Consider the following 27,589-nt stretch of genomic DNA (forward strand, 5'->3'; position numbering starts at 1 on the left):
CATCATATCCTTTCACTTAGATGTCTACAGTGGCAAAGGGTTTGGTCTTGAAAAGTTTACTTGAAGCGTGTCTGGTTCACATGCTCAGAAAATAAGATAATGATATCTAGCAAAGTCTATCCTTCAGTCAGAGGGGTCTCAAATATCCTTACATATCCCAAGCTGGGACGCTGACAGTATTGGGAGAGCAACTTTTACTGTCCAAATCCTCCACCATCAGCCCATGGTGAGCTACCCGCCCATTCCTCGCAGGAAACAATCCTGTTCTCAATAGGCTGCTTTGGCCAGACTCAGAGGGCTGTGCTGAGTCACTGCCGTGAACTTCCACAAAAATCCGATTGCGTGCCCCAAAAAGGAATCCACTGTTGTTCTGACCGGAATAGGTGTCCTTGTGCTCCCTTTCCATGGAGCAGAGCTGAACTTTGAAGGCCTCTTGGAAGCCTCTCCGGAAGTTCTCATTGAAGTACCCATAGATGATTGGGTTAATGCTGCTGTTAAAGAAAGCCAGCCAATGGGCAAATGGAAAGAAATAAACGGTAATGAGGTTGAGTCGATCCTCAGTGAGGTTCCCATAGTCAGTCAGCAGCATTAATGTCCACAAGGGCAACCAAGAGAGAGTGAAGAATAATGCCACAATGATCAACATATTGATCACTTTGATCTTCCTCCTGGAGACCCTTCTCCCCTCATGCTCCTCCAACTGGGAGCCTCGTATGGGAGCGGACGATTTGAAGAGTTTGAAGGCAATGCGGGCGTACATGATCACAATTGAGGTGAGAGGGGCAAGGTAAATGTGTGAGAAAAGAACCGTTGTGTAGATTTTACGCATCTCTTTGTCTGGCCAGGCCTCCCAGCAGGAGTAGAGCGGGTAGGAGTTGTTGTAGGCATCTAGCATGAAGTGGTAGTCATCCCTGGTGACAGTCAAGGTGACTGCAGAGGGGCACATGATGATTAGGGCTAAGACCCAAATGATAACAATGGTGATCAGGGCTTTCCGTAGGCTTAGTTTCTGTCGGAATGGGTATACTATACATCGGAACCTGGCAGAGAAGGAAACAGCAATATATTTCAGATATTGGAGCAGGAGTAAGAAACAAGCATTTCCTTTATTGGGGCTGCTCAGGCAACACACTAACCCACATTCAGTGGTTGAGTGTGTCTGTTGTTGTTGAACTGTGGCTTGTTTGTTGAACTGTGGATTAGTGTGTTGCCTAAAGCCAGGATATTTTCCGCAGGGCGGCTTGTTAGCATGCAACCTGGCTTCTTTTTCTCAAACAAGCTCCCTTCAGAACCCATGGTTTGTTGTTGGATTATTCAGGGTGGTTAACAAGCCACGCTTCATGGTTAACAAGCTATCCTGTGCATGTTCAGACAACACACTAACCCATGGTTCAACAAACAATCCATGGGTGAACAACAACCCACATTCAACCACTGAGTATGGGTTAGCATGATGTCTGAATTATCATGTACCAGAAGAATGCAAGTTCAAAGGGCCTTTTGTAAGTGATATCTTGAGGATACCCTTGGCAGTCTCTCCCCACTCCCACCTGGTATGTTAATAACAACATACAAAAAAATCCCTGTTTGTGTCCTGACCTTCTAGCTTCTCTAAAAGGAGATGATAATTGTGGGACAAAGGTCATTCAAAGGAAGCATTTGTACAAACTGATTCAACAAATCCTTGTTAGCAATTGTGAGCTGCAAACTACCTCACAGGATTCTTGTGATGATAAAATGGAATAACCCATATGTATACCACCCTGAGCTCCTTGGGAGAAGGGTGGAATGAATTATTATTATTATTATTATTATTATTATTATTATTATTATTATTATTATTATATCCTACTGCTTAACTGAAGTATTCAAAAAGAGCTAACAAGAAGTAAAAAACAATGCAATATGAAGTAAATTCTCAGAGATTCCTTAAACAGACACATATAAATACCAACCCAACGTTTTCTGTAGCCAATGGAGAGGATTATGTTTGAGACCAGTGGAAGCTATGAAGTATGCATAGCTGGTTTGTGTTCATTGGTATGGAGTATCCTGAAGCAGGAGGTACCTGCTTTTGCTAGAGATTTTTTTAATATATATCAATATATATTTTCTGCATAGGCTATTGGTAAACACTGCCTGAAACAAAGGAACATGAGTTAGGAGATTTGGCCCCATGTATTTTGCATCTATGTTTATTTCTCCTGCTCCTGAAAATGGTGTATAAATCTAATAGCCTACACCAGACTTCCCCAACCTCGGGCCCTCCAGATGTATTGGACTGCAACTCCCATAATGCTGCATGCTGGTCAGGATAATGGGAAGTGTAGTCCAATATATCTGAAGGGCACCAGGTTGGGGGAGGCTGGCCTACACCCTTCATATATGTTTCTTTATTAAAATTTGATATCCTGCGCTTGACTTCAAGTAGAACTCTCTTCTTCAAAATTTATACATATTCTACTGTACAGGATTTCAGGAAGCTGGGAGTAGTAGAGTCAGGTAAAATGACAAAATAATAATTTTAATAATAATAATTCAAACCACAGACAGAATGCCAATGTAGCCCAGTTGTTCAAGAATTGGCTGGGCTGGAGAATTTGTTTTTAGGACCACAATGGATCTCGGTCCTTTCATTGTCAAATCCACTCATGTTTCCTCCTCCAATCTCCCTTTGTTTCAGCTCCCAAATTTAGGGGGGAAGGGAGAAAAGGCATTGCTGTTGTTGCTTTTGTTAAACCAGCCTTCCCCAACCAGATGTGTTGGAATATAGCTGCCATAATCCCCCAGACAGCTGGCGGGGGAAGTCAGAAACTCTTACCAATTTATGGCACATCACCAGCCTGATCTACCTGCTTCCCATCCCAGATCTAACAGTATAAGATATTCATATATCAGGCCCTCCAGATGCTTTGGCCTACAACTCCCATGATCCCTCACCATTGGCTGTACTGGCTTGGGGTGGTGGGAGTTATAGACCAAAACATGTGGGCGGAAGGCCAAGTTGCCCATCCCTAGTATATTGTTCATAGGTGAGCTTTTTATGGCTTTATGACTTAACATTCTGACTGCAGGGAAAGGAACAGAAAACAAAACGAGTGATGCGAACTTACCTTTCTACGGCAATGGCTACCAAAGTGAACACAGAAGCTGAGACAGACATCCCTTGGACCAGCCCACTCATTTTACACATGATAACATCAAACGGCCAGCCTGGAATGGTACAGAGAGAGTCACTGCAACGTACTGACATAACAGGCCCCGACAGAGAACAATTTAACAAAACCAGAGCGAGCCCGAGTCTTGTTCAGGGGCTGCGAAAGCACACAAAATTGAACATAAATGTCAATTTGAGAAACAGTTGATTGGCATTTTGCAGAGGGAAGCTCTACACTTGGCTGCACGGTCCTCTAGTTGGAAAGAGAGTAAAAAAGAAAGAAAAAGAGCACAAGGGAAGATTTATTTAAACATGTTCTTAATCTGAATTCTTGCCACTCAAAACCTGGGAGAAGGGAATGACCCTGGCTGGGGTTGGTGGGGAGTTGTAGTACAATTCATCTGGATGGCACCAGGTTGGGAAAAAATGTACTAGACTGGGCTGAACTCAGTAGCCTCTACTTCAGGCAGGACTAGGGTGACCATATGAAAAGTAGGACAGGGCTCCTGTATCTTTAACAGTTGCATAGAAAAGGGAATTTCAGCAGGTGTCATTTGTGTATATGGAGAACCTGGTGAAGTCCCCTCTTCATCACAACAGTTAAAGCTGCAGGAGCTATACTAGGGCCCTTCCACACGCCGTACTGAAGGCGCATGTATGCGCCCCAAGTACGACCCCAAAACGATAGTGTGCACTACAGCCAGAAGAGGCAGAGGAGGCGGCGGCTGGGGAATCCGGGTGTGTCCTTGCCGCTGCTGCCGCCGCCGCCTCCCCGCCGGCCTCCTGCTGCCTGGGTAAGAGTGACCCGGGTCGGAGAGCTCGGCTTCCGCCTTCGCTGAGCTCTCCGCAGGAGGCCGTCGGGGAGGCGGCAGCGGCTGGGGAATCTGGGCGCGTCCTTGCTGCCGCCGCCGCCTCCCCGCCGGCCTCCTGCTGCCGGGGTAAGAGCGACCCAGGTCAGAGAGCTCGGCGGAGGCGGAAGCTGAGCTCTCCGACCTGGGTCGCTCTTACCCAGGCAGCAGGAGGCCGGCGGGGAGGCGGCAGCAAGGACGCGCCCGGATTCCCCAGCCTCCTCCTCCTCCGTCTCTTCTGGCTGTAGTACACACTATCGTTTTTGGGTCGTACTTGGGGCGCATGAATGTGCCTTCAGTACGGCGTGTGGAAGGGCCCCTAGAATGACCAGATTTAAAAGAGGGCAGGGCACCTGCAACTTTAACTGTTGTGATGAAGAGGGAATTTCCCCAGGTTCCCCATATGTACAAATGACACCTGCTGAAATTCCGTTTTCAATACAACTGTTAAAGTTACAGGAGCCCTGTCCTCCTTTTCATATGGTCAGCCTAGGCAGGACTATACAATAAGAACATAAGAAGAGCCCTGCTGGATCACACCAAGGGCCCATCTAGTCCCACACTCTCTTCACGCAGTGATCGACCAGGGACCCACAAGCAGGACATGGTGCAACGGCACCCTCCCACCCATATTTCCCAGCAACTGGTTTATATACTGGCTTACCGCCTCTGATAGTGGAGGGAGTACAAAGCCATCAGGACTAGTAGCCATAAGACAGAGTGAAACAGCTGTCTCCGTTAGTAGATTGTGGGCACCATTAAACGACAGCCAATTGTCAATTATTTAATGTGTTATTATTAAGGCTGCAATCTTGAATTGCTTGCATAATCCAGTAGAAACACATATTTCTTCTATGCACCATTAACCATGCTGAGGCCCATTGATTTGAATAGGTCTAGGTGTGCTTAGCTCTGAACAGGATGAAGTCTGTAAGTTTCATGCTTCTTTCAAAAACATATCTATATGAAGGGTTTGGAGATATGCAAATATATTTAAACTTAATTAGAAGTAAGCCCCATGGAGTTCAATAGGATTTATTCCCAGAAAAGTGTGGATTGGATTGCAACCTTAATGAGTTAAAATCATTTTTTAAAAAAATTGATTGGCTGCCCTATTATATATATTTACTGCGGGAAGTAATTAAGATTTGCCACGTCAAGCACCAAAATGTTCCCAGATAGTATGTCACTTCACTGATCAGAGAGCTGTATGCTCATTGATCATGCTGCTTCAGAATTACTTCAAAGCCTGTAAAGGTAGTGTTCAGCCTATAATGTTTGCAGTTTCCTCTAGATGTCTCTATTCCCTATGTGATCACAATCACCTCCAATTCTAAATGGTCAGATCTGTGCTTAGGACTCAGCATGCTGAATGCCACGGCATCATTCCCACTTTAGACTTTTTAGAATTGAAGCCTTTTTCAAAAGGGAATGCAGAACACCTTTCTGTTCACAATCATTGTTTCCTTTTATCACTGGTGTCTCATGTGATGGGGGGATTTTAGCTGATTAGACATACTCTGAAAGATAAATGGTGGACTGGCTATTGGCAAAGCTATGTGTGCTGTTTGCCAAGAATGTCAGCTGCTTCTGCTTCTGCTGCTGCATCTTTTAAAGCAAGTTTCTAGCCCTTATTGATGCAAAGATTTGAATGTGTAGAGGCAATGCTTAGTTAAATGTCAGAAGTAAAAGGGATTGCTGCATAAGATTACCAGTGTCAGGAGAAGGATTTCAGTGCTTTGCATAGCAACTTTCTATGACTAACAGAACCAGAATAATTTGTGCAAAATGATAAAATATTAGAAGTATAGAAATGTATTTAATTTGCATTGTATATACAAAGCTGCAGATTTTGAATTACTGGTGCAAAATAGCCCAGTGATCTAGTTGAGGATGAGACTTGGTATGCAAGTCACATATTTCAAACTATGTGCAAAGCACCATCGGCTTATGCTGCTGTGTGTGTGTTTGAGCAATGAACCAACCACTTTTTGCTTCATTCCTCCCATTAGAAGAGCTACTGAAGGCTGTCTATTAACTCCCTGGGTCTCAGCTGAGTGAGTCTTCAAAGTTATCGATGCATTCCTGCTTGCTTCATGGTTGTAGCCTTTGATGTGGCAGAAGGGACATTGCCCGAATGGTAGCCATCACTTGATGGGGAGAAAGGCATACGCAGGGCCATGTAACGTTTCCTGTTCCCTCTGGCATTCACACATGCTGGCAAACTGACCCGGGACACCTGATCAGTGAGACTTCTTTTATTGGAGGAAATCCCACGGTAAAAAGCTTAGTGGTTACACACTTCAGAAATACTTAAAGCTGATTGATGGTGAGAAAGCTTTAGGCTCCAAGATAACATACAGTCAAAATGCTACTCACTACAATAACCTGGTTTCCCAGTAGCCATCTCAATGGTTCCAAAAACGAGTTCCACACTTGACCAAGGGAGGGGAAAGATTCCTGATACGATCCTTCAGGCAATCACAATGGGACATCTTGGAAGGCTTAACCAACCATGACTAGGGAGCTAGCCCAAACATAGATCATTTGTTGGTAACTCAAGGAACATGGCCACAGCCTAAACAAGATCACAGGGAAGGTAAAAATCTCAGGCACAAGAACTCCTTTGCATGTACTATAGCACCGGGAACTCCCTGCCACCTGAGTCTGCAGAGAAAAAGTCTAACAATAAAAATGAACCCCAGTCTACCCTTACATTGAGCAGTTAATAACACACACAACCCACAGCAAATGTGAGTTCAAGTCTATGAAAAGCCTCACAGTACTTTTCATGGTACAGTCCTTTGTAATCCAAAGTCCAAATAGAAGAGAGTCCATGTGCAGAGTGCTTTCAAAGTCCTAAATGTTGATGGATCCAAACGGGGAGGGATTTCAGGCCATGAGTTGAAAGATGATCCTAGCAAAGGCTCCTTGCCTTTGCTCCAGCTTATAAAGGGAGGTGTAGGTCTGCCACAAACCACCCAATAGACAGGGCTCTGACCCATAAATCATGCCCCTGTCCAAACAGGGCGGCACTGCTCACTAAGATGCTACAATCTGAGTGACCCCTTCAACAAGGCCCCCCACCTTTTTAAACACTCTATCAGTTTCCCAGAGAACTCCAACCAGCTCAAGGCCAGAGGGTAGAGGGGTGTGTGAACCCTTTCCCTGAGAATCCTGACAGAGATAAGCTTGCACAGACATTCCAAACCAGTTATTGATAAATCTACTTACAACTTGCAGAAACCTGTACCTGACAGACCAACATCCAGAATGTCATTCATTGAGGGGGAAAGGAGGTAAAGTCACAGAATATTTCACCAATATCTATCCACAAATGGCAGCTTTCAGAACTCAAAGACTGAGACATGAATTTGTTTGGTATCACTGAAGGGGATGCTAGTCAACCTAAAGTACACTAAATTTTGCAAAGTTGAAATTGCTATACAGCTGAGCCTCGGAGAAAAAAGATATACCCACCTTTTTAAAATAATAATAATAATAATAATAATAATAATAATAATAATAACAACAACAACAACAACAACAACAACAACAACAATAAATCTTGTAGGTATTGTAGACAATTTGTCCACTATTGACCAGTTTTCCCTTGCAACCTCAGGAGAATGTAGAGTGTTTTCTACAATGAACTCCCAGTTCATATGGGGTGACTGTCAGGTCTGATGGACAGTCGGGCCTTTAAATCAATCTAGGGTTCTTCCAGATGAGGCTTTTATAGCACTATCATCATGTCCCATTCACAGAATTTTACAGGGGGGTCCAGGCCTTGTCATCTTTCTCTTGTAACCGTCCGGCATGTTTCACCTTTTTTCTTATTGTGGATAATCCATTAAGGGAAACAAAAGGCAGAATTGGTGACAATGCCTTTTGATTAGTAGAGCTCGGAGCCCTCCATCTGGAAGCAGTCTTCACGCCCCCACTAGAACATTTCCCCCAGAATCTTTTACAGTGGGCTATGGTGCTATGAAAAGTGTGTCTCTCTTTAATGATAAATCTAAAAAGCTCAATGTTTCGGATATACAATCCTTCTTCAGGAGCTGAATATGGATACATGATGTTAAAACTAAAAAAAGAAGAGTCTTAATCCTTTGCGGTGTTCCTACTAAGAGCTGTGTTCGCTCTGAGAATTTCTATCTGTGCACAGGATTAAGACTATTACAAAAATATCATTACTCTTCTTTTTGAATTTTAATATTGTGTATCCATATTCAGCTCCTGGAGAAGGGTTGCATATCCGAAATGTTGAGCTTTTTAGATTCGTCATTAAAGATACACATTTTCCATAGCACCAGAGAACGTCTCTCTCCCTTTCTTTGCCCTGAATTGGTGCTTTCTCCCTCTCATCGCAGACCAGTGGTAGGTGTACCAGAGTTCCTTGACAGATGAATCAAAGTGGAAACGGATCTCTGAAGGCAGGAAGTGCCAGGATTCCAAGCCCTCCCACTGAAATGTGAGGAAACAGTGATTTGCTGTGCAATCAACAAAGTCTTTATTCAGTAAAAAACGCCTCTTCACACCTGTAGGGGCTGTGAAGACAAGGAGCTATCTCTAAACTTAATGAGCCAAGCAGCACATAGTCACACCATGCCTTAAGTCAAAAGAAGTCCTCTAAACATGAATGCATCTCTGAATCCAAGCTTTTAAGAAGGTTTCAAGTAACCACCTACGTGGGCCAGTCTTTGAAACTGAGGTTTGCTTGTTTTCCCAGCCCAGATAGCTCCACCGCAGAGAGAGAGAGAGAGAATGAGCCAGACAAAGCGAAGCAATTGCTTATCAACTAAGAGCTTTATCACACCAGCGTTATACTGTGCAATCACTGCAAATTGCATGCAAAGGACTCCGAAGTTTTCCAGTTTATAATCTGCTTTTATTGTTAAGCACTCTGAAGTTTTCCAGTTTATAATCTGCTTTGACTGTGAAGTACTCCCATGCATCCTGCTTTAATTGTGCTATAAAGAGAAAAGAATCGAGGTATTTCGCTAGTAGTTTTCAAGCGAATCATTTGTTGTTTTCCGAGCGGCCACTGGGGGCGCAGGAGCAGGATTTGATATGTTTAAAGAAAATTTAAACAAATGCTTACATCTGTGTAAGCTTTAAAGATAAAGACATCAAAATTGGCACAGTAATAGATATTAAGGAGAGCTTTAAGCATGCCAAATTTGAATCAGAGTGGGTCATCCGTTGATTTTTTAATGATTTTTTTTACATTTCCCCCCTTAAACCCTTTGCAAAGGATCTTAGGAGCGCTGCTGCCCAGGGTGTGATTTAGCAACAACAACAATAACGCCAGCTTAGTGCTGTAGGGGATAATTCAAGGGAAACAGGTCCGTGGGATGAAACTTTAAATGGTTGGTTTCACGCCATACCCAATGGGCTTTTACTGAACTCCTCCTTCAGGGAGAGTCCTCTTGACCCAATTTCTGATGTGCAGCTAGTTTGGCGGACCGCCTCCTACCTCCTCTCAACTCCGTCCGCTTGATCCTGCAGTGGACACTGGGATCTGTCAATTCCGGTGCTCTTTCCCCCTCCAGCAAAGGCTGAGTTCCCATGGGGGGAGGGGGAAGACGATCTCTGAGCCTGAGCCTCCTGTTCGATAAGCTCCTGGGAAGATTCCTCCCTGACTCCTGGAGAATCTTGGAGAATGTCCTTCCTACTCCCTGTCTTGGCTGGGATTCTTCTAGTTCTGTCTCTATGTTTGACTCCGCATCTGAAACCAAACCAGGGAGCCCCGGCCCCATCTTGACAGAAAGTGTGAAAAGGGCTGTGTGTGTGAGCAATATGCGGCCTGCTGGAGGAGGCTCATCAACTTAACGGTCTATTAGCATTCAAGAAAGCTATAAAGACTGATCTCTTCTGGCAGGCCTATCCAGTGGAATTTTAAGATGTTTTTAGAATGTTTTAACAATATATATTATGTTTTAATTCAGTTTTATGTATTTTACCGTTTACTGTTGTTCCCCGCCGCGATCAAAATGGAGACGCGGGTAAGAAATAAATTGATGATGATGATGATGATGTCAAGACAGGAAATACCACATAGAGAGTTGCAACCTATACAGGAAACACACCAACAGAACAAAAACTGGAGGGGGAGGCCACTTAACAGTCCATAGATCGAGAACACATTAAAATGTCACAAGAAGATCAAGGGAAGGATGTAGATGAGACAAGGGAAGGATCAAGGGAAGGATGTAGTTGAGACTCAGACCCATGATGGGGTGACTTTTTAACATAAAGAGATCGAAATAGCCAATTTACAGAATGGCACCCCACTCGTAGTACTTGTGTCTCACAGTCTTACTGTTATGGCACAGGCAAAAAGACAGACACTCATCCTCTTTTTTTATTATAGGTTTAATGTTGTATATAGCCAAGAAGACAATACTAAATCTTGCCTTCTTGTGAAATCATTTTGTACCCTGCCCACCCCTTGAACTCTGAAATGGCACCCTGAATTTCCCAAGCTCAGTATGTGAATAAAGACAGCCAAATATATAATGCCTTAAAACCAGAAAATAAAACCGGCCTCTTGCATGAGGTGGGGTGGGGTGAAAACAATAGCAATCTTGTAAGTGATACTTAGCATGTTCTTCTGTTGATTAAAAGAATACAGTGTGTAATAGGATCTTTCAGTTTTAGCTCTGAAGTGCTTATTTGGAGCTCAGGAACATAACCGTGATTTCGACAAATTATGGTTTTCAGCTCTTAGCTGAAAACCTTCGCCGGTGCTGAGTCGGAATGTGCCTGCCTGCTCTGCATAATAATTAGCCAGAAATCTGATCTGGCTTTCTGTACAAATTAGGTACATGAGTGCAACACCAAGGTTACTCAGTGCAGGAAACAGAGAGAAAAAGGTGGCCATTCGTAGAAAAATAATACCCGTTCTCAAAAACGTGCTTTTGTTTTTTAATTGATTGCTCTGTCAGACTCAGAGCTGCTTGTTACATTTAATACTGAAAATGGGTCTATCTTTGCTTCCTCTCATTAGTACAGCAGATATGTGGATTACAACTAATTTTTGAACTCTGTGTGTGTGTGTATTTGATACGGTATTATCTTTATTACTTTTGCTACTTTCAGGATTACAAACAGCAGCAACCCATTTCTATATTGCAATTCAAAACCCCAGAGCACCCTTAGAGCTTAAAATTGGCTAAAGGTATAGTTGTGGCTTGCTCAAGGGAAGAATCCAGAGTTATTTACAATGACATAGTCCCATCAAGGCCTATTGGATTATGGTAGTCTAACTGATCAGTGAATTAGTCCCTGAAGAATTTTTGACATGCTGCTATAACAACACGCACTGCTGGAATGAGAAATTATGCTAATGGAGTAGGCATTTGATGTTTAGGCAAAACATCACACAAATTTCCATATCTTATCTGCAGTCCTCTGTAAGTAGTCATTTGCTTTTAAACTTTTCCTTATCACGTTTCCGCTTTCTTGCCGGGTTAAAGGGATTAAAACAGGCACACACAAATCACCTGTCAGCAGCTATCTTCCACTGCTGTTTCACTGAGCCAGAATCTAAGGAATATGATACGCAGTAAAGTTTATGAAATATTGGCTGGGATCCAAAGTTCTGCTTGGCCCACACAAGAGCTTGCTTTAGCCTGGTGGAATTTGGGTGCTTTCTTCTTCTCCTTTGAAGAAGTGACTTTTGTATTTCAAATCATGTAAGTGTGGCGCTTACAGGATTGCATCCCTATAGAAATTGAAGCTTTCCGATCTCTTATTCAGCCACATGCCATCAGGAGACACACCTGTGGAACTTTGTGGCTGCAGTCCTATCTACATGCAGCTATGAGTACATCCTATTAAACTACACAAGTAGATATATGTACAGGGTGGCAGGGTGTGTGTCTCTGTTACTTTTAATTATATGGAATTAAGCTACAGTTATCTAGCTACACTTTTGCAGCAGTATTGATGCAGCTGTTCTTATGGGAATAAGGTGGGCTTGGTTTCCAGGTACAGAAAGAACGCTGGGTGATTTCTAAACTACAGAATTCAAATTGGTTAAACAATCATTTCCTTTTCCCAGAGAACCTCAAGAAATGTAGTTCTATGAGGGGACAGGCACATCCAAGAGATAGTTGGTGTAGGCCAAGATAGAAAGTGACCTACAAATCCAGAATGCTTCAGTGGCCCCATACAGAAGACACCTTAAACCATGGCTCTAACCATGGTGGTTAAACCAGAAAGACGGGCTGTGTTCAGAAGACACCTTAAACCATGACTTTAACCATGGTGAATAAGCCTTTTTGCCTTATTCACTATGGTTAAAGCCATGGTTTAAGGTGTCTTCTGAACAGGGCCAGTTTGAATTTTGACTGTGCTCTGAACTGACTTTAGGCAAGCTACTCTTACCCCACTTGCCATGGTATGTGATAATACATGATGTGTTGTAAAGATTACAATAACATAATGCATAATGCATCTGTAGCCTCGTTCCTTTCCCTGTGCTACGTCTTTCTTTCCCACCCACCCCACTCCCAGTTTGTCTGTTCTATGAATCTGAGGAGCTCCGCATATAAAATTTATAGCTTCGTTCCTCTCTCCTCTGTAGCTTCGTCTATGCAATAATGCGATAATGCGCATGTGCGCATTTATAACTCACTATTAAAAAAATTCAGGAAATAAATCGCTGTTGCTGCTGCAGGTGACGCTTTTTACCTACATGAGGAACAATCCCGTTGTCATATAGATGGGGGCCTGGTCCTAGACCCTGAGCCTTGCCCTCAACTTTATGCCTTGAATTCCTTGGATTTTGGACTCTGGATTGGAAAGGGACTCTCCTCTGCTTCACTGAATTAACTTTGTTGAACCAGTAAACTTCCCAGCCCTAGATACAGCCTGGCCTCGCCCTCCCTCCTTTCACGGCCTTGATGGGTTTATTACCCAGCTTATCTGCAAGGAATTTATTGCAGCCATCACGTTTCAGCTTCGGTCAGCCGGCAAAGGCTGACATCTGTCTGCTTCCGGCCTGAATTCAAGGTGCTGGTGTTGCCCTGTAAAGCTTGAAACATTTTGGGACTCAGGTCTCTGAAGAAACTTCACTTTGCATACAAGTCTGTCCATGATCTTAGATCTGTGAGGGGTGCTCACAAGTGGTGACATGGAATAGGGTCTTCTTCATGATGGTACCTTGAGTCTTGGGGAAGGGTCACCCTCTCCAAGAGGTATACCTGATGCCAACTTTACTAACATTTTGGTCCCAGGATAAGACACATTTCTTTGCCTAGGCATTCATGAGCAGTTAGTTGTTGCTGCAATTCATTCGGCTGATTATTGTTAATTATTTCTTTTTATATTATATTAATATTACAATATTAATATTATATCTAATTATTAATATTGTTAATTATTTATTTTCTTTTCTGATTATCTGTTGGTTTTTTTAGAGGGTTGTTTGGGGTTTTTTTTGTATGTTATTGTACTTTTGTTACCCATCCTGGGGTTTTTATGAAGTGCAGGATGTAATTAGAACCAAATGAAGAGATGTCTGAATTGGCTCAAAGAGCTTAAGGGTTGTTTATGTCCATGGTTGTTGGGTTTTGTTTTTGGCAATGTTTATATTGCAGTCTTCTGTATATTTACCCAGAACTGAATTCTATGGAATTCAAACTGAGTTATTCCCACTAAGGGAGCAGAGCAGAGGTTCGGAACCTCTTTCACCCTGAGGGCCAAATTCTACTTCATAGAAGTGGCTACATTCCAGTAGGGTTGGTGGGTGCAAAAGCAAAGGGTGTGGAGCCTAAAATGCAAATAATAATAATAATAATAATACCTGCATATTTTACCTTAAAGCTCTTACTGCCAGTAGCTAACTAAGCCTTAGCAGAGGCATTTCAACCTTTTAGAATAGGGGAAAAGACTCCACAAGAGCTAGGAAACCACCAAATGGAAAGAGGGTGGAGCTAGGGGAAGGGGGCATGGCTACGTGGGGAACCCTGGATGGCCGGATTTGGCCCCTGAGCTTAAGGTTCCCTGCCCCGGGAGTACAGTGTTGTTGCTACAGCCTTAAAAGCTTTAGGGGGAAAAGGGACAGTATCCACTGCTGCCATGACTAAGATAATGGCCCCGTTTAGAAGACACCTTAAACCACAGCTTTAACCACAGTGGTTAAGCCAGAAAGCCAAGCTGTGTTCAGAAGAAACCTTAAACCATGGCTTTAACCATGGTGAATAAGAGAAAAAGACTTATTCACCATGGTTAAATTCAAGGTTTAAGGTGCCTTCTGAACACAGCCTGGCTTTCTGGCTTAACCACTGTGGTTAAAGCCATGGTTTAAGGCGTCTTCTGAATGGGGCCACTGTGGAATGGCCTGCCGGAGGAGACTCGTCAACTTAACAGTCTACTAGCATTCAAGAAAGCTATAAAGACTGATCTCTTCCGGCAGGCCTATCCAGTGGAATTTTAAGATGTTTTTAGAATGTTTTCAGGATGTTTTTAACAATGTATAATGTTTTAATTCAGTTTTATGTATTTTATCGTTTATTGTTGTTCCTGTTGTATCCTGGAATGGATCCTGGATATGTTTCCAGGGATTTACTAATTGCTGAGGAGCTGGAGGAATCAGAAGACTCAGCAGAAAACTTAAAGGTCAATGTTGCACCTGGACATTGATGTCATGATTGAATAATTGGTGACTTGATTGTTTCAATTAAGGGATTGCAAGCAGTTGCATCATTGTACAGTTAGCCTATAAAAAGGATTGTATTCCCATGTACATGTATAACTCAGAAATGATCACTCTATGAGAGCTGTATTGACTGACCGTATGTAAGTATTTGTATTTGTGATTGCCATAACTAAATTATATTTTTTATATGCCAGTAAAGGTTTGTTTAAACCTACTGAAAGTCTCAGTCTTAATCTGTGTCTGTGCTGATTTGCTGGAAACCGCTGCAAAACTCTGTTATAAGGTTATTGGCCAGAAGCCCAGTCTGGCAATAACTAAAATAAGGTTGTAAATATTAGACCAACATATTCCAATAGTTCCATGCCTCGATCAGAATAGAGAGGCGGGTAAGAAATATATTATTATTATTATTATTATTATTATTATTATTATTATTATTATTAGCATAAGCAGCCATTAGCACCAGTGGTGGCTGGTGGCTCTTATGTTAGCAGGGTGGTGAATCCTATTTTGAGAATTGGGCTCAGTACCTTGGATAGCTCCTTTAGAGTTATGACTGAATCCCAGAGAGGATTCACTGTCCCACTGACATAGGAGCCACCAGCCCCCTCTGACGAGCAAAATGACAATATTATAAGGTACACTGACATGACTGGTTTTCCCGGAAAATGCATCATCCCAGCACACACTATCGGCATTTTAGCAGATATCGCTTTTGCTAGCACAACAGAGTGGTAGTGTTGGATATTGCCCCAAACACCCTTCTAGTAAATTAAGGGAAGCATTGCTTGGTCTGCGGTTTTGGGTCACGCCTTCTGTGCTTGAAGCCCATGATGCTAAAATGCCATTCCACTCAAGATGTTAGGGGTGTTCAGACGAAGCCCCACAGGCATTTTATAAAGACATTAGGGGATAATGGCCACACCTCACCCATGCTGATATGCCAACATTTCCAATGAGGTGGAGTTCTACGCAGGTATTTACCAGCATTTATTTAGGGCTCCTTTCTCACTAATACAAGCATGCTGGTGGCTCATGGCCAGTGGACACATTCCCGCTATCCCTTCATGTGGTCATTGAAAATGTGAAACGGTCTATAGCAGCCTTCCTCAACCTGGGGCGCTCCAGATGTGTTGGACTGCATCTCCCAGAATGCCCCAGCCAGCTGGGGCATTCTGGGAGTTGTAGTCCAACACATCTGGAGCGCCCCAGGTTGAGGAAGGCTGGTCTATAGGAATGCTTCCATTATATCTGTGGATGTGTGGAGTTAAGACACACTTTACCTGAAATCTAGAAAGGAAGATGTGTGACACCCACTTCTTGCTAAATTACCATTTGACTCTAGCGCTATTTTATTTTTTTTAAACATCTTTGAGGAGTTTTTCATCAGGTCCTATTGTTTGCAATTGCAGCTGTAAAAGCAAGGACAGCTTGGGTTGTGAACAATGTTCTTTATGCTGCCCAAATGATGCAATATGTCTTCTAATGTTATGTGTATAATTTTCTATCTTGGGACTTGATTTTGTTCCTTCTTGGCCATTTTTGTTCTGTTTTTCGTTTTTTGGCTTTAGTTTATTGTGCCAGCATTCCAGAGTGCTACAATGAATAATTGCTTGATCGCGCAGAGTTAGGCATGCTGAAGTAGATTGATTTCAATGGGCTTAGGCTAAGGGTGGATGGATCAGTCTAATTCCAGTTCGTGTCAGTTAAACATAAATCCATTCCATCCCATTTCTCAATTAATCTGTGATATCTTTTTTTAAAAAAGCTGCCTAAAATTTGTATTTAAACACATATTTAAATATGTGCTTTTAAACACATTTATTGAACATATGCTTCTTAAAGTATGCATTTCTAAACATATTTTGTCCTAGAAAATGCATGCTTATACATATTTTGATGTGTGTTTTCATCTGAGAATTGCATTGCAAAATCTGAAAAATCCATATATTAGCCTGAGAGGTTCATGTTAACATTGTGGAGAATTCTCCACCTCGTTTTACTAGGGTATCCTAGTACTACTACTAATTGTGGAGGATCCCACCACTACTAATATAAACATGTGAAAGACCCTGTATATCCCAACATTAACTTGTGCTGCCACTATAAATCTGCACCCTTTTATTTAACATACCGATTTTACCTAAGTTAGCTGGTCATTAGGCATGAGACAAACAGACCAGAGGTACAGGAGTCACAAACAAAGGTATGAAATATTTTATTTAAAAGGAATAAAACAAGAAAACTGCTTAACTTATGCTTGCTGTTACTTTAAGGGCTTTTCTAGCAAAAGCTTTTAAACTCACTACTTCCACTTCTAGATTCTTTGCAGGAGTAAGATCGGATCTTTATGTACAGGTTTCTTCCTTTCTTGCCTTCTGGTATGATTGGCTACATAACCTCTATGTGGCACTGTGGTATAGTGGAACAAAGCAGAATGGCACAACTATTCTGGTGGAGAATTGTGCTTTTTTTCGCATATCCAAAACAAGCCACATCCCCCCCACCCCCACCAAAAAAAACCAGGAAAGTGGTTGGAAAGCACAGGAGAGACACTAGAGGATGGTAACATTGTCAAAAGCACCAGTAAACTACTATGGGTGAGGAATGGAGAGTGCACAATAAAATCCTCATCTAAAAAAGTTATAAACAAGGCTTTTATGTAGTTACTATTATCACCAATCAGATTATAGAAGCTACAGTTCCTAACCTAAGCCAATTCCCCTTCCATGCTCCATCATGGTCAACCACACAAGACATAGGGCTTCATCCCATGTACCCATTTCCCTCGAATTATCCCCATAGCATAAAGCTGTCATCATCATTGTTGTTAGTTGAATCACACCCTGAGTGGCAGCACTCCTAAGATCCTTTGCATACCAGGAAAGGGTTTAAGGGGGGAGAAATGTAAAAAATCATAAAAAATCAACGGATGACCCAATCTGATTAAAAGTTGGTATGCTTAAAGCCCTCCTTATTATCTATTACTGTGCCAATTTTGATGTCTTTATCTTTAAACCTTACACAGATGTAAGCATTTGTTTAATTTGTACTTTAAACATATCAAATCATCCTCTTGCGCCCCCAGTGGTGGCTCAGAGAACAACAAAAGATTTGCTCCTAAAGAGGTATTAAAATAGGTTGGTTCTTTTACATACGAAGCACAATTAAAGCAGGATACTATTCACAGTCAAAGCAGATTATAAACTGGAAAACTTCGGAGTCCTTTGCACACAATTCGCAGTGATTGCACAGTATAACCCTGGTGTGATGAAGCTAACACCGTCATGGAACCTAAAATAGCCATCCTTGAACAAAGAAAGTTCAGAGGGTGATTAAAACATGAAGCCGCTGAACTGCACATCATTACGAAGTTCGATTCTGTAACCTGTGTCTCAAATCAAGATTTCTTATCACACTCCATGTGTCAATTAGTTTACCAATGCTAGAATTTCTGTGTTATCACTAACAACTGTGTTTGCAAATGGCCACTGTTAATAATGTAATCATTTGTTACTCAATGTAATAGTTTTTACATCTGATGAAGTGGACTCTAGTCCACAAAAGCTTGTGCCATAATAAATTTGTTAGTCTTTAAGATACTAACAAAACTCTGTTTTTACTATTACAGACTAATACCCACTACTCTTCTAGAAACATTATAATTGTATTCATCTTAGACATAGGGAGGCCAAATGACAATTTCTGTTTTTCTAGTCATCCATCTATCAGCTGTTGAGAAGTGAAGGCTGACAATGAACTAGAGATCTGAAGGGAAGGGACTCAGTATTCAGCAAATAATTATGTTATGCTTTTGCATACTGATAAAGGTTTGCTGTTCATCACACTGCCTGGAGCGTGTTTTTCAACAAGACATTGATGCGCAAAGAGATGGTTTACAATCCAATCCTCTGTATTGGAATGAATATCCCTGCCTGAAAAACATCAGGGAGAAGGGTGATATTCTATCCACAGAAGTTCAACCCAAATCATAGATGCTCCCTCATCGTGTGCCAGTATGTCCAAATCCTAATCATGAAGGATGGTTTCTACAGATGAAAAGAAGCAGGCTGCCGTTATTCATAATCTTTCAGTTTTTGTTTTTTCTCCACTCCGACTGTTGCAAAGATGTTAATGATTGTAGAATGAGAATTTCCACCACCAGCAGTCTGAGAAAGCAAAGCCATAAGCCTTGGTATACCTGTTCTGTATATAGGCTTCTGCATGTAGTTTAGTTCTTGCAAGTGAACTGCACGATGGGATTGGAAAGATGTATGTGCCTGAATGTGCTGTAATGCTGAAACTGCTTAATTGGAAGGAATTGCTTAATTGGACTTTCTAACTGTCAAGACCTTTTTGATATAGTATGAGACTAATAAGCTGGCTTGATAAGGAGGGCTGATCATCCAGGTCAATGTGACATTGCTAGAAGAGTTATGGGCCACCTGTTGATAAGGTATAATGAAGATGTTTCCTTTGATCTATCTGTGTTTTGCTTTAGAATGTTGCCAACTGCTAATTGGTTAAGATGCTACTGGGTATAAATATACCTGCTTTTCACACTGCCAGGGAAGAAGTTCTTTGTCTGTAGGACTCTCTCCACACAGCTGTATAACACTCAATAAAACAGAGTTGCCTTACAACCCCCTCCTCCTCCTCCCTCCCAATCCCCTTTCCTTTTGTGTCATGTCTTTTAGATTGTAAGCCTTTGGGCAGGGACTGTCAAGAAATACTTTTGTAAGCCGCCGTGAGAGCCTTTTTTGGCTGAATGGCGGCATAAAAACCCTTAAATAAATAAATAAAAATAAATAAACCAAAGGGGATATTTTTCCTTGACAGGTTCAAACATATTCCCTGTTATCTTATACTCTGATATGACCAGGAAACCCAAATTTACAGCTTAGATGCCACCAAGGGCAGCAATTTAACCCAGAACCGTTGGCTGGCAACCCAGTACAAATGGATTCAATTGGGGTTATAATACGTTATACCCTCAAGTGATCACACCATTTGGCTTATCAAATTCATGCTAAGCTTCTCTAGAATTTGAGAAAAAACATTAAAAAGGCACTGCCCATCTTATCCCAAAGAAGGTTCCTAGCCGCCTCTGGTCACTCGTTTTGCTTAACCCTGTGATTATCACAACCCATAGGTTCTTCTTCACTTCTTATCCCCATAGGCAATCACACATCAGTTGATCTCTGCTGTTGTCTCGTTTACCTCCATCGCTATGCCACTCCTTGAACCCAGGCTCTTATGACCTGTGAATTGACTCCATGTAAAAGTATCATTGAAGGTAACATCAGCTATGTAAATGTTTGTGTACAGTGTTAGTAAGTGTGCACAAGCCCCATGTTTATGTTTAGCATGCATGACCCTCCCACCCCACCCAGGAAGCAGGAGGACATGCAGCTCAGATCATTGAAGAATAAATAGAAAACTGGTGTAGCAGAAGAACGACAAGAATGAGCTATGATTCAGCACCTCCTTGGTTGAAATCTTGCTTCTGCCCTGAACTCTCTAGGTCAGCCTTTCCCAACCTGGAGCCCTCCAGATGTTTTAGATTTCAACTCCCATCAACCCCAGGCAGCATGGCTAATGTTCAGGAATGCTGGGAGTTGTGGTCTAAAACTTGTGGAGGACACCAGGCTGGAGAAGGCTCCTCTGGGTGGCCTTAGACTCACTCCAAGCTCTTCCAACTGCAGTATAGGCATAATGTTACTAACTTATATGGTTGTTGTAAGAGTCCCAACAAGATACACTAAGTGCAAAGTGCACTGAATACTCAAACGTGCTCTGCACATGCTAAGTGTTATTGGTGGGAAACCATGTAGAGGAGAAAAATATGAAGGTTAAGCCTGAAGAACTTAAGGAAGAGCAAAATGGCAAGTCGCTAAATGCATTTGTTTGGGAAGCCCAGGGACTTGTCCATAAGCCTGGTTCCAAGTTGGCAGCTGCGTTGTTTATAAGATGCAGCCGCCAACTCGCAGCCATCACAGGTTTCCCACCTGCAATTTTTAAAACTTTCTGACTTACCCTGACTTTTTTCTTTACTCCAAGGCCATCACCGTCTTTCCTCCATCTGTCGGTGGTGACCTCAACTTGGATTGAGGCTGTGGGCATGTGTGGTGTGGAGAGCCGGTGTAGTGGCTAAAGTGTTGGACTGGGAGTCAGGAGATCTGGGTTCTAGTCCCCACTGGGCCATGGAAACCCACTGGGTGACTCTGGGCCAGTCACAGACTCTCAGCCCAACCTACCTCACAGGGTTGTTGTTGTGAGCATCAAATGGAGAGGAGGAGGAGGATTCTGAACGCTGTCTTGGGTTCCTTGGAGCAAAAAAGGCAGGATATAAATGTACAAATAAATAAATAAATAAATAAATTTCTGGGGGAACATCCAAGCTCAGGGTAGGTCTCAGGAAGCACGGTAGGGCAGGGCAGGGCAGGGGCAGGGGGCTGGCTTGATGAGCCAAACGGCTGCCTGTGCTGCAGATTTTCTGGCCGGATAGCCTGTGCTTCCTCCTGCCATTGGGATTTATCAGCAGCTGCGATGCTCAGGGTTTTATGGGAACAAGGAACAAGGCAGTATCATAAAGGCATCCCCTGGGTCTCTTTAAAAAATAGCTGCAGCCTCACTGTAATGGGGAGGTCAGACGTATCTGCCCAATTCATCTGCACTGCCAGCAAGATTTGCTAGAATCTCAGTTATTACCTTTCTCTCCCCAGTCATTATTTCTATCACCTGCTAAGCATCGAAAATGTCATCAAAGTCCCCCAAAGTCTTTACGCTGTCCTTTTGTACCACTCAGCAGGGGAAAAGATATTATCTCAAGCAGGGTTTGGCACCACCAATTTCTCTAAACCATACTTAGCTTTCTGGAAAGCAGCATGAGGTATACAATGTTCTCAGTCTAGCAGAAGATGACACAGGGGCCGGATCTACACTAGTCTTATAGCGTTGCTAGTGTCCCTTTCTAATGTGGTTCTCTGTATCGGTTCTCTGTATCACACGTGACTTACGTTTAGCTGTAACGTTACTGCAGGGCACATTGTTAAATCCTTTCCGTTGTTCTCCCTCTTCTCTGAGAGCTGCTGGGTTTGCTCCGCCCACTGCCTGCCTCATTCCTAGCCAGCAGTACAGGGCAATAGTCATAAGCACACACAAATCTCCTCCCAAAACATATTAACACAAGTCCCAAAGAATTGCCTGCATGTGTAGGAGCCAGTTGCTTTGCCAAAGCTAAGCAGGGCTGGGTCTGGTCAGGGTTTGGATGGGAGACCAAATTGAAAACTTTTAGCAGCAGCCCCATTTAAGCCCCGCTGGTCATGAGTTTTGGACTAGGAGCAGAGACCCTTGTTAATTTTCCTGCACGGAGCTACAGCGATCCTTTGAGAGCTCCTCAGCTCCTTTGCAAAGAGGGGGTAAATGTTTAAAAAAAAGTAATAAAAAATCAACCGATGACCCAATTTGATTCAAATTTGGTATTTGAATTACTGTGCCAATTTTGGTGTCTTTACCCACAGCAGCGGCTGGGGCGAATCTTTTGCAAAAGAAGCACAATTAAGGCTGGATGCATAGGAGTACTTCACAATCAAAGCAGATTCTAAGGTGGAAAACTTCTGAGTCCTTTGCATGCAATTGTCAGTGTTTGCACAGTATAACGCTGGTGTGATTTATCTGCTGTACAGATAAGGTAGCAAACGGGGCGAAGGAAGGAGAACAGGAAGTGGGCGGGGCAAACCCAACAGCTCTGCTCAGAGAAGTGGGAGAGGAAAATTACCAGTAGAACGAGGCACATGAATCTGTAGCCACGCTGGAACTAAGAAACAGAACCTGTAAGTACAACTCATTTACAACGTTGGAGACCCAGGGTCACGTGACACTGTGCATCACAGTAACCCATTCAAAACGTTAGAATATCATCAGTGTAGATTCCCACAGGCTCTGTAACACTTTCACAGGTAAGCAAACACTCATCTTAGAGCCACTAAACCTAGAGCTCCGAAACCCAAATGGTCCAACATCTATAAATAAATCTTTGTCATCATTGTTGGGTAATGAAAACAACTCTGCATGCATCCAGACACTAGGGGGTGATAGAGAATGTCCTGTAGCATGATCAGTTATTATTTCCTGCTCCCTCCCCTTCCTCTTCCTTCTTCGTCCTCTTCCTCTGCAACATCTCTCTCTGAAGGAAGCAAGTAACCATATCTCATGCCTTCACTCACTTACACTCACATACTCAGCTTTAGGGGATGCTTGTAGTTGAACAGTGTTAGACAGCCTTTTCTGACAATGTGTATTTAGCACTAATAAAATAAGTTGATTTGAACTTATTTTAAGCTGGCTCTGCATTTATTGCCTCCAATACTAAATGCTGTGTTGCCACACTTTCTCAATATAAAGCAACTCTGCTGTAAATCACACCAGATTTTCCAACATTCACTTCACATGTTTGTTGTATGAGCCACAGGCCATGACAAAAGGAACATTGCTTCATTAACTACATATAGGTGAGGAGTAAAAATAGGAATATGTATACAGTACAGTATGGACCCCAGGTTTCTCCAACATACCAACAAAATTTGCTTGAATTTTCTTTGCTTTAAATGCAAACTTCAATACTCTATAGGTCATTGCCATGCCCAGATCTGACAGTAAATAACAGACTATTTCTACATCTGAAGCAAACTCATTAGGTCCTAGGATACCATTTACAAATTTGACTTAGAGTTTTTCTACACAAGACATTTATTGTGTGCTCATCATTCCCTAATCACGATAGTTTATGGGTTCTTTAGATAATGTTGTGATCCTCCAGTTTTTCTTCTATGTCGAAAAAACACTTTTGGCAGGGAAAATGTGGTATTATTTGTGAAAGTGAAAGAAAATGCTTTTTTCACTTGTGTATTTGCACTATTCCACTACACCATAGTGTCACCTAGAGGTTCTTTAGCAGAAAAGCAGGAAAGTGCTCAGATCTCAATTCTGCAATGAAACTGAAAGTAGATACGGCACATTAACAGCTTCGTGTAGAAAAGCCCTGATATGCCTAAACAGGGGACCTTAGATAATCCCAAATACTTAGCTTTATTATGGGCCTTTCTTAGCTGAGGGAGCCCTTTTACAATCATTAAGGATTGTCCTTTCACTTACCCGTAATCAGGTTGTCTACCAGGGTGGTTGGCATGCAGAAGATCCCCACCAAAACATCACTGATAGCCAGGTTGAGAATAAATATATTGGTGACAGTTCTCATCTGCCGGTTCTTCAGCACAATGAAGCACACCAGCATGTTACCGATCATGCACATGAAGAAGATAAAGACATAGGCAACTATGAACATGGCAGCCACTGGAGACGAATGCTGATAGTAGGAGGAGAAGGTATAGTTGCCCTTGTAGACCTGGCCATGGCTTTCATTCTTAGAGAATGGTGGACTGCTGTTAGTAGGGTGGAAAGTGTCACCTAAAGTTGGGGTGCAGTTGGGGGGGGGAGGGGGGAGGAAGAAACAAAAAATAAACTTGTAATTCAAAAGAAAGTATACAGGAGTCCCTGTGGTAGGGCAGTCAAGAGGTGAAAAGAGTGAGTGAGCTCTTCCTTTGGGTCCTGAAAACTCAGAGGTGCAAAATATGGCCTGCCTGGGATCCCAGTTCAGCCCTCCAGGGTTTCCCAGAATTAGGGTGACCATATGGAAAGGAGGACAGGGCTCCTGTATCTTTAACAGTTGTATGGAAGAGGGGATTTCAGCTGGTGTCGTTTGTAGGCATGCAGCACCTGGGGAAATTCCCTTTTCATCATAACAGTTAAAGATGCAGGAGCCCTGCCCTCTTGACCAGATACACAAGAGGGCAGGGCCCCTGCAGCTTTAACTGTTGTGATGAAAAGGGAATTTACCAAGTGTTGCATGACTACAAATGACACCAGCTGAAATTTCCTTTTCTACACAACTGTTAAAGATACAGGAGCCCTGTCCTCCTTTCCATATGGTCACCCTACCCAGAATTCCATGCATCTTCCCATGGCCCCACCCCCTTTTCCCCGACCACTGATTGTTTGACAGTTTTCCTGCTTTTCTGCTGTTTTCTCCACCATTTTAAATGCCTCTCTCCTAAAGCTTAATTACTGACAGTAAGACCTGTAAGCTAAAATATGCCAGCAGGTTAGCCTACCACACTTGTATTCCCTGGAATGTACCCCTCAAGATCTTCTCCGTGGCAGAAAGAGGTCTGCACCCCTAAACTTTAGTGCCAGTTTATAAAAGCAGCAACATTAAATAGTAACGTTCTCCCTGGGACTTGTCTATACAGCTTGTTTACCCCGACCTAAATGTGCATATTCACGTTTCGGGGCACACGACTCAGCCATCCATTCACCATAGTGCTGAGTTTTAACATGATAATGCGCATATTCACATTCGCGATTTACCGCGACTTTTAGGTCACGTCTGAGTTTGCACCGCGTTATGGTTATGTATCTTTGGGGGAGTTAAATAGCATTTTGACATGTGGGTGGATCTTTGAGCGTAGGACAAAGTGATTGGCTGATTCCCCGGCTTCCTGGCAAAAATTGAACCCACATCTATTGGCACAGCCAGATTAAGATGGGAATGATCCCATTTTAGAAAAACAAAATAAGTAGGGAGAAGTCATAGGAGAGAAAATCAAGGAGAAGATGCCATTTTTTCCTAGCTCTTTTTTCATTGTACATTGGGATCAACTCCTTACATATCGCAAAGGTACTTTGGTGCTACAATCTGGGGGATTTGGGAGCCATTTTGTTATTAGTGAATAGACCAGATTTCCTTAAGCTTCCCCTCCAGATGTGTTGGGCTACATCCACCATAATCCTTGACTGTTAACAGTGCTGGTTGGAGCTGATGGGAGTTGGAGTAAAAACATCTGTAGGGCACCATCTTGGGGAAGGCTGGTGTAGAAGCAAAGTCAATCCAAATGGACGTGGCATTTTCCTCTCAAAAGTGAGGGAGAACGATAGACAGAGATCCATTGCTCACACACATACCTCCCATTCCCATACTGAGATTGGCAAAGGCCACACCACCCAGAGTCAGAGGCTAGAAGTAGATTTTGCATCCACCCCATGAGACCCCTTTGAAATGAATTTAATGTAAAGGACACTGCTGGGGCAGAAGCAACACAAAACCTTGATCCTGACATTTGGGTTATTAGTGTCTGGGAAAAGGGGGCAGGTTTGGGACATCATCCACCCCACTCATTCAAACATGAGATCCCCCACTTGCATAGGGTGACCATATGAAAAGGAGGACAGGGCTCCTGTATCTTTAACAGTTGTATTGAAAAGGGAATTTCAGCAGGTGTCATTTGTATATATGGAGAACCTGGTGAAATTCCCTCTTCATCACACCAGTTAAAGCTGCAGGTGCCCTGCCCTCTTTTAAATCTGGTCACTCTAGTATAGTTCCTGCAGCTTTAACTGTTGTGATGAAGAGGGAATTTCACCAGGTTCTCTATTTATACAAATGACACCTGCTGAAAAACCCTTTTCTATGCAACTGTTAAAGATACAGGAGCCCTGTCCTCCTTTTCATATGGTCATCCTACGTTTGCATCTGTAATGGCACAGTCCTAAGAGGGCTACACCATTTGATTTTTCAGTCCTTGAAGCAGTGACAAAATATAGATTGCCATGGTTTTCTTTTTTGGAACTCCTGCAATTTTCTATTAAAACACTGTAATAAATGAGAATGACTTGGGTTCTTTTGGAACTCTATAATGCTTTCCCTGTGCCAAGTATGGTCTATTCCCCCTTTCACCATTGCATTGAGGACTCGTGTAGAGTGCAGGATTCCCCATCTCTGATTTGGCATCGTACAACACAACCCAGAGGTAGAGGAAGTGTTTCATGTATATATAGGCAGATACTTTTTGTCCCATGAGATCTTCATGGTGAATGCTGCTAGCCGTATGCACTCCGCAGCCTAGACTGACCTGGACTGCTTGGATTGTACCAAATGCTAAAATGCTACTTCCTGCCCTGCTAAAAGAGAGACACACACAGAGAGAGATGGCAGGGTTCTGGGCCATCCAGAAGAAATACCTCCAAACCTAAAAGTTGTTTTAACAACAACAACACCTTATCAAAAATGTAAAAGATTGAGCAGGTGCTTCACCATCTGTAGTGAATATTGTCTACTTCAGTCTTCCCCAGTGTAGTGCTCTCCAGATGTGTTTGGATTCCAAGCCACAGCCATCATAGACAATGGATGGGAATGATGGGAGTTGTAGTCCAAACATCCAGAGGGCACCACATTTGGGAAGGGTGGTCTAGTTGCTTTGAAACAGTTGCCCAGGAACAGTTGCAAAGAAACATTTACAAGGTATTTGGGTGCACCAGTTGCATGAGCAGTAGACCACGGATGGATTTTGGTTGCTCATCCCCTCTTTTCCTCTTTAGTTCCCCAAAATAAAGGTCCATATTTTTGCACATGGGAAACTGCTGCAAAAAGAGAAGAAAAGAAAAGTTCTTTCCAATTGCTAGTTCATTTTATGTCACTACTTAATTCCACAGACTTTGGATTCATTACAGGAGGAAAAAATCCACTTGATTCTTTAAAAGGCTTTGGATCAGACCCTAAACAGACCACGTTTTTCTTACAAAGAAATAAGAATCCGGAGCCCTTACCTTCCTCATCTTCCATGATGCTCCCAGTTCTGGCTTCTTCCTCCTCTGTACAGGGGAGTTTAGGCAGCTTGTTTTTTGGCAGTGGACCGGAGTAATGAAATCAGATTCCACTCCTTAAATCTTTCCCTTCTCCGGGCTTCGTCTCTCTCTTTCTCACAGAGAGAGGGCGATCGCGTTATTTTCAAGGGAAGAATGCGATCTCCAGGAACAGCTGCTCGGAGAGCCGGTTTGCACTTACAAGCAGTCGCCCCA

The 27,589-nt window shown here is 42.7% G+C and overlaps 1 protein-coding gene across 1 annotated transcript; it reads right to left on the reverse strand.

Annotated features, from left to right (window-relative positions):
- Window positions 1-148: 148 nt before the first annotated feature.
- Window positions 149-27,353, reverse strand: NPFFR1 (neuropeptide FF receptor 1). The gene is made up of 4 exons (XM_063131630.1): window positions 27,338-27,353; window positions 23,831-24,142; window positions 3,114-3,213; window positions 149-1,040 (listed from the first exon to the last, which is right to left on the reverse strand). The coding sequence occupies exons 1-4, from the start codon at window positions 27,351-27,353 to the stop codon at window positions 149-151; spliced, it is 1,320 nt and encodes a 439-aa protein (XP_062987700.1).
- Between the last annotated feature and the right edge of the window lie 236 nt (window positions 27,354-27,589).

The sequence above is a fragment of the Elgaria multicarinata genome, chromosome 8, assembly GCF_023053635.1.
Source record: "Elgaria multicarinata webbii isolate HBS135686 ecotype San Diego chromosome 8, rElgMul1.1.pri, whole genome shotgun sequence".
Classification (NCBI taxonomy): Eukaryota; Metazoa; Chordata; class Lepidosauria; order Squamata; family Anguidae; genus Elgaria; species Elgaria multicarinata.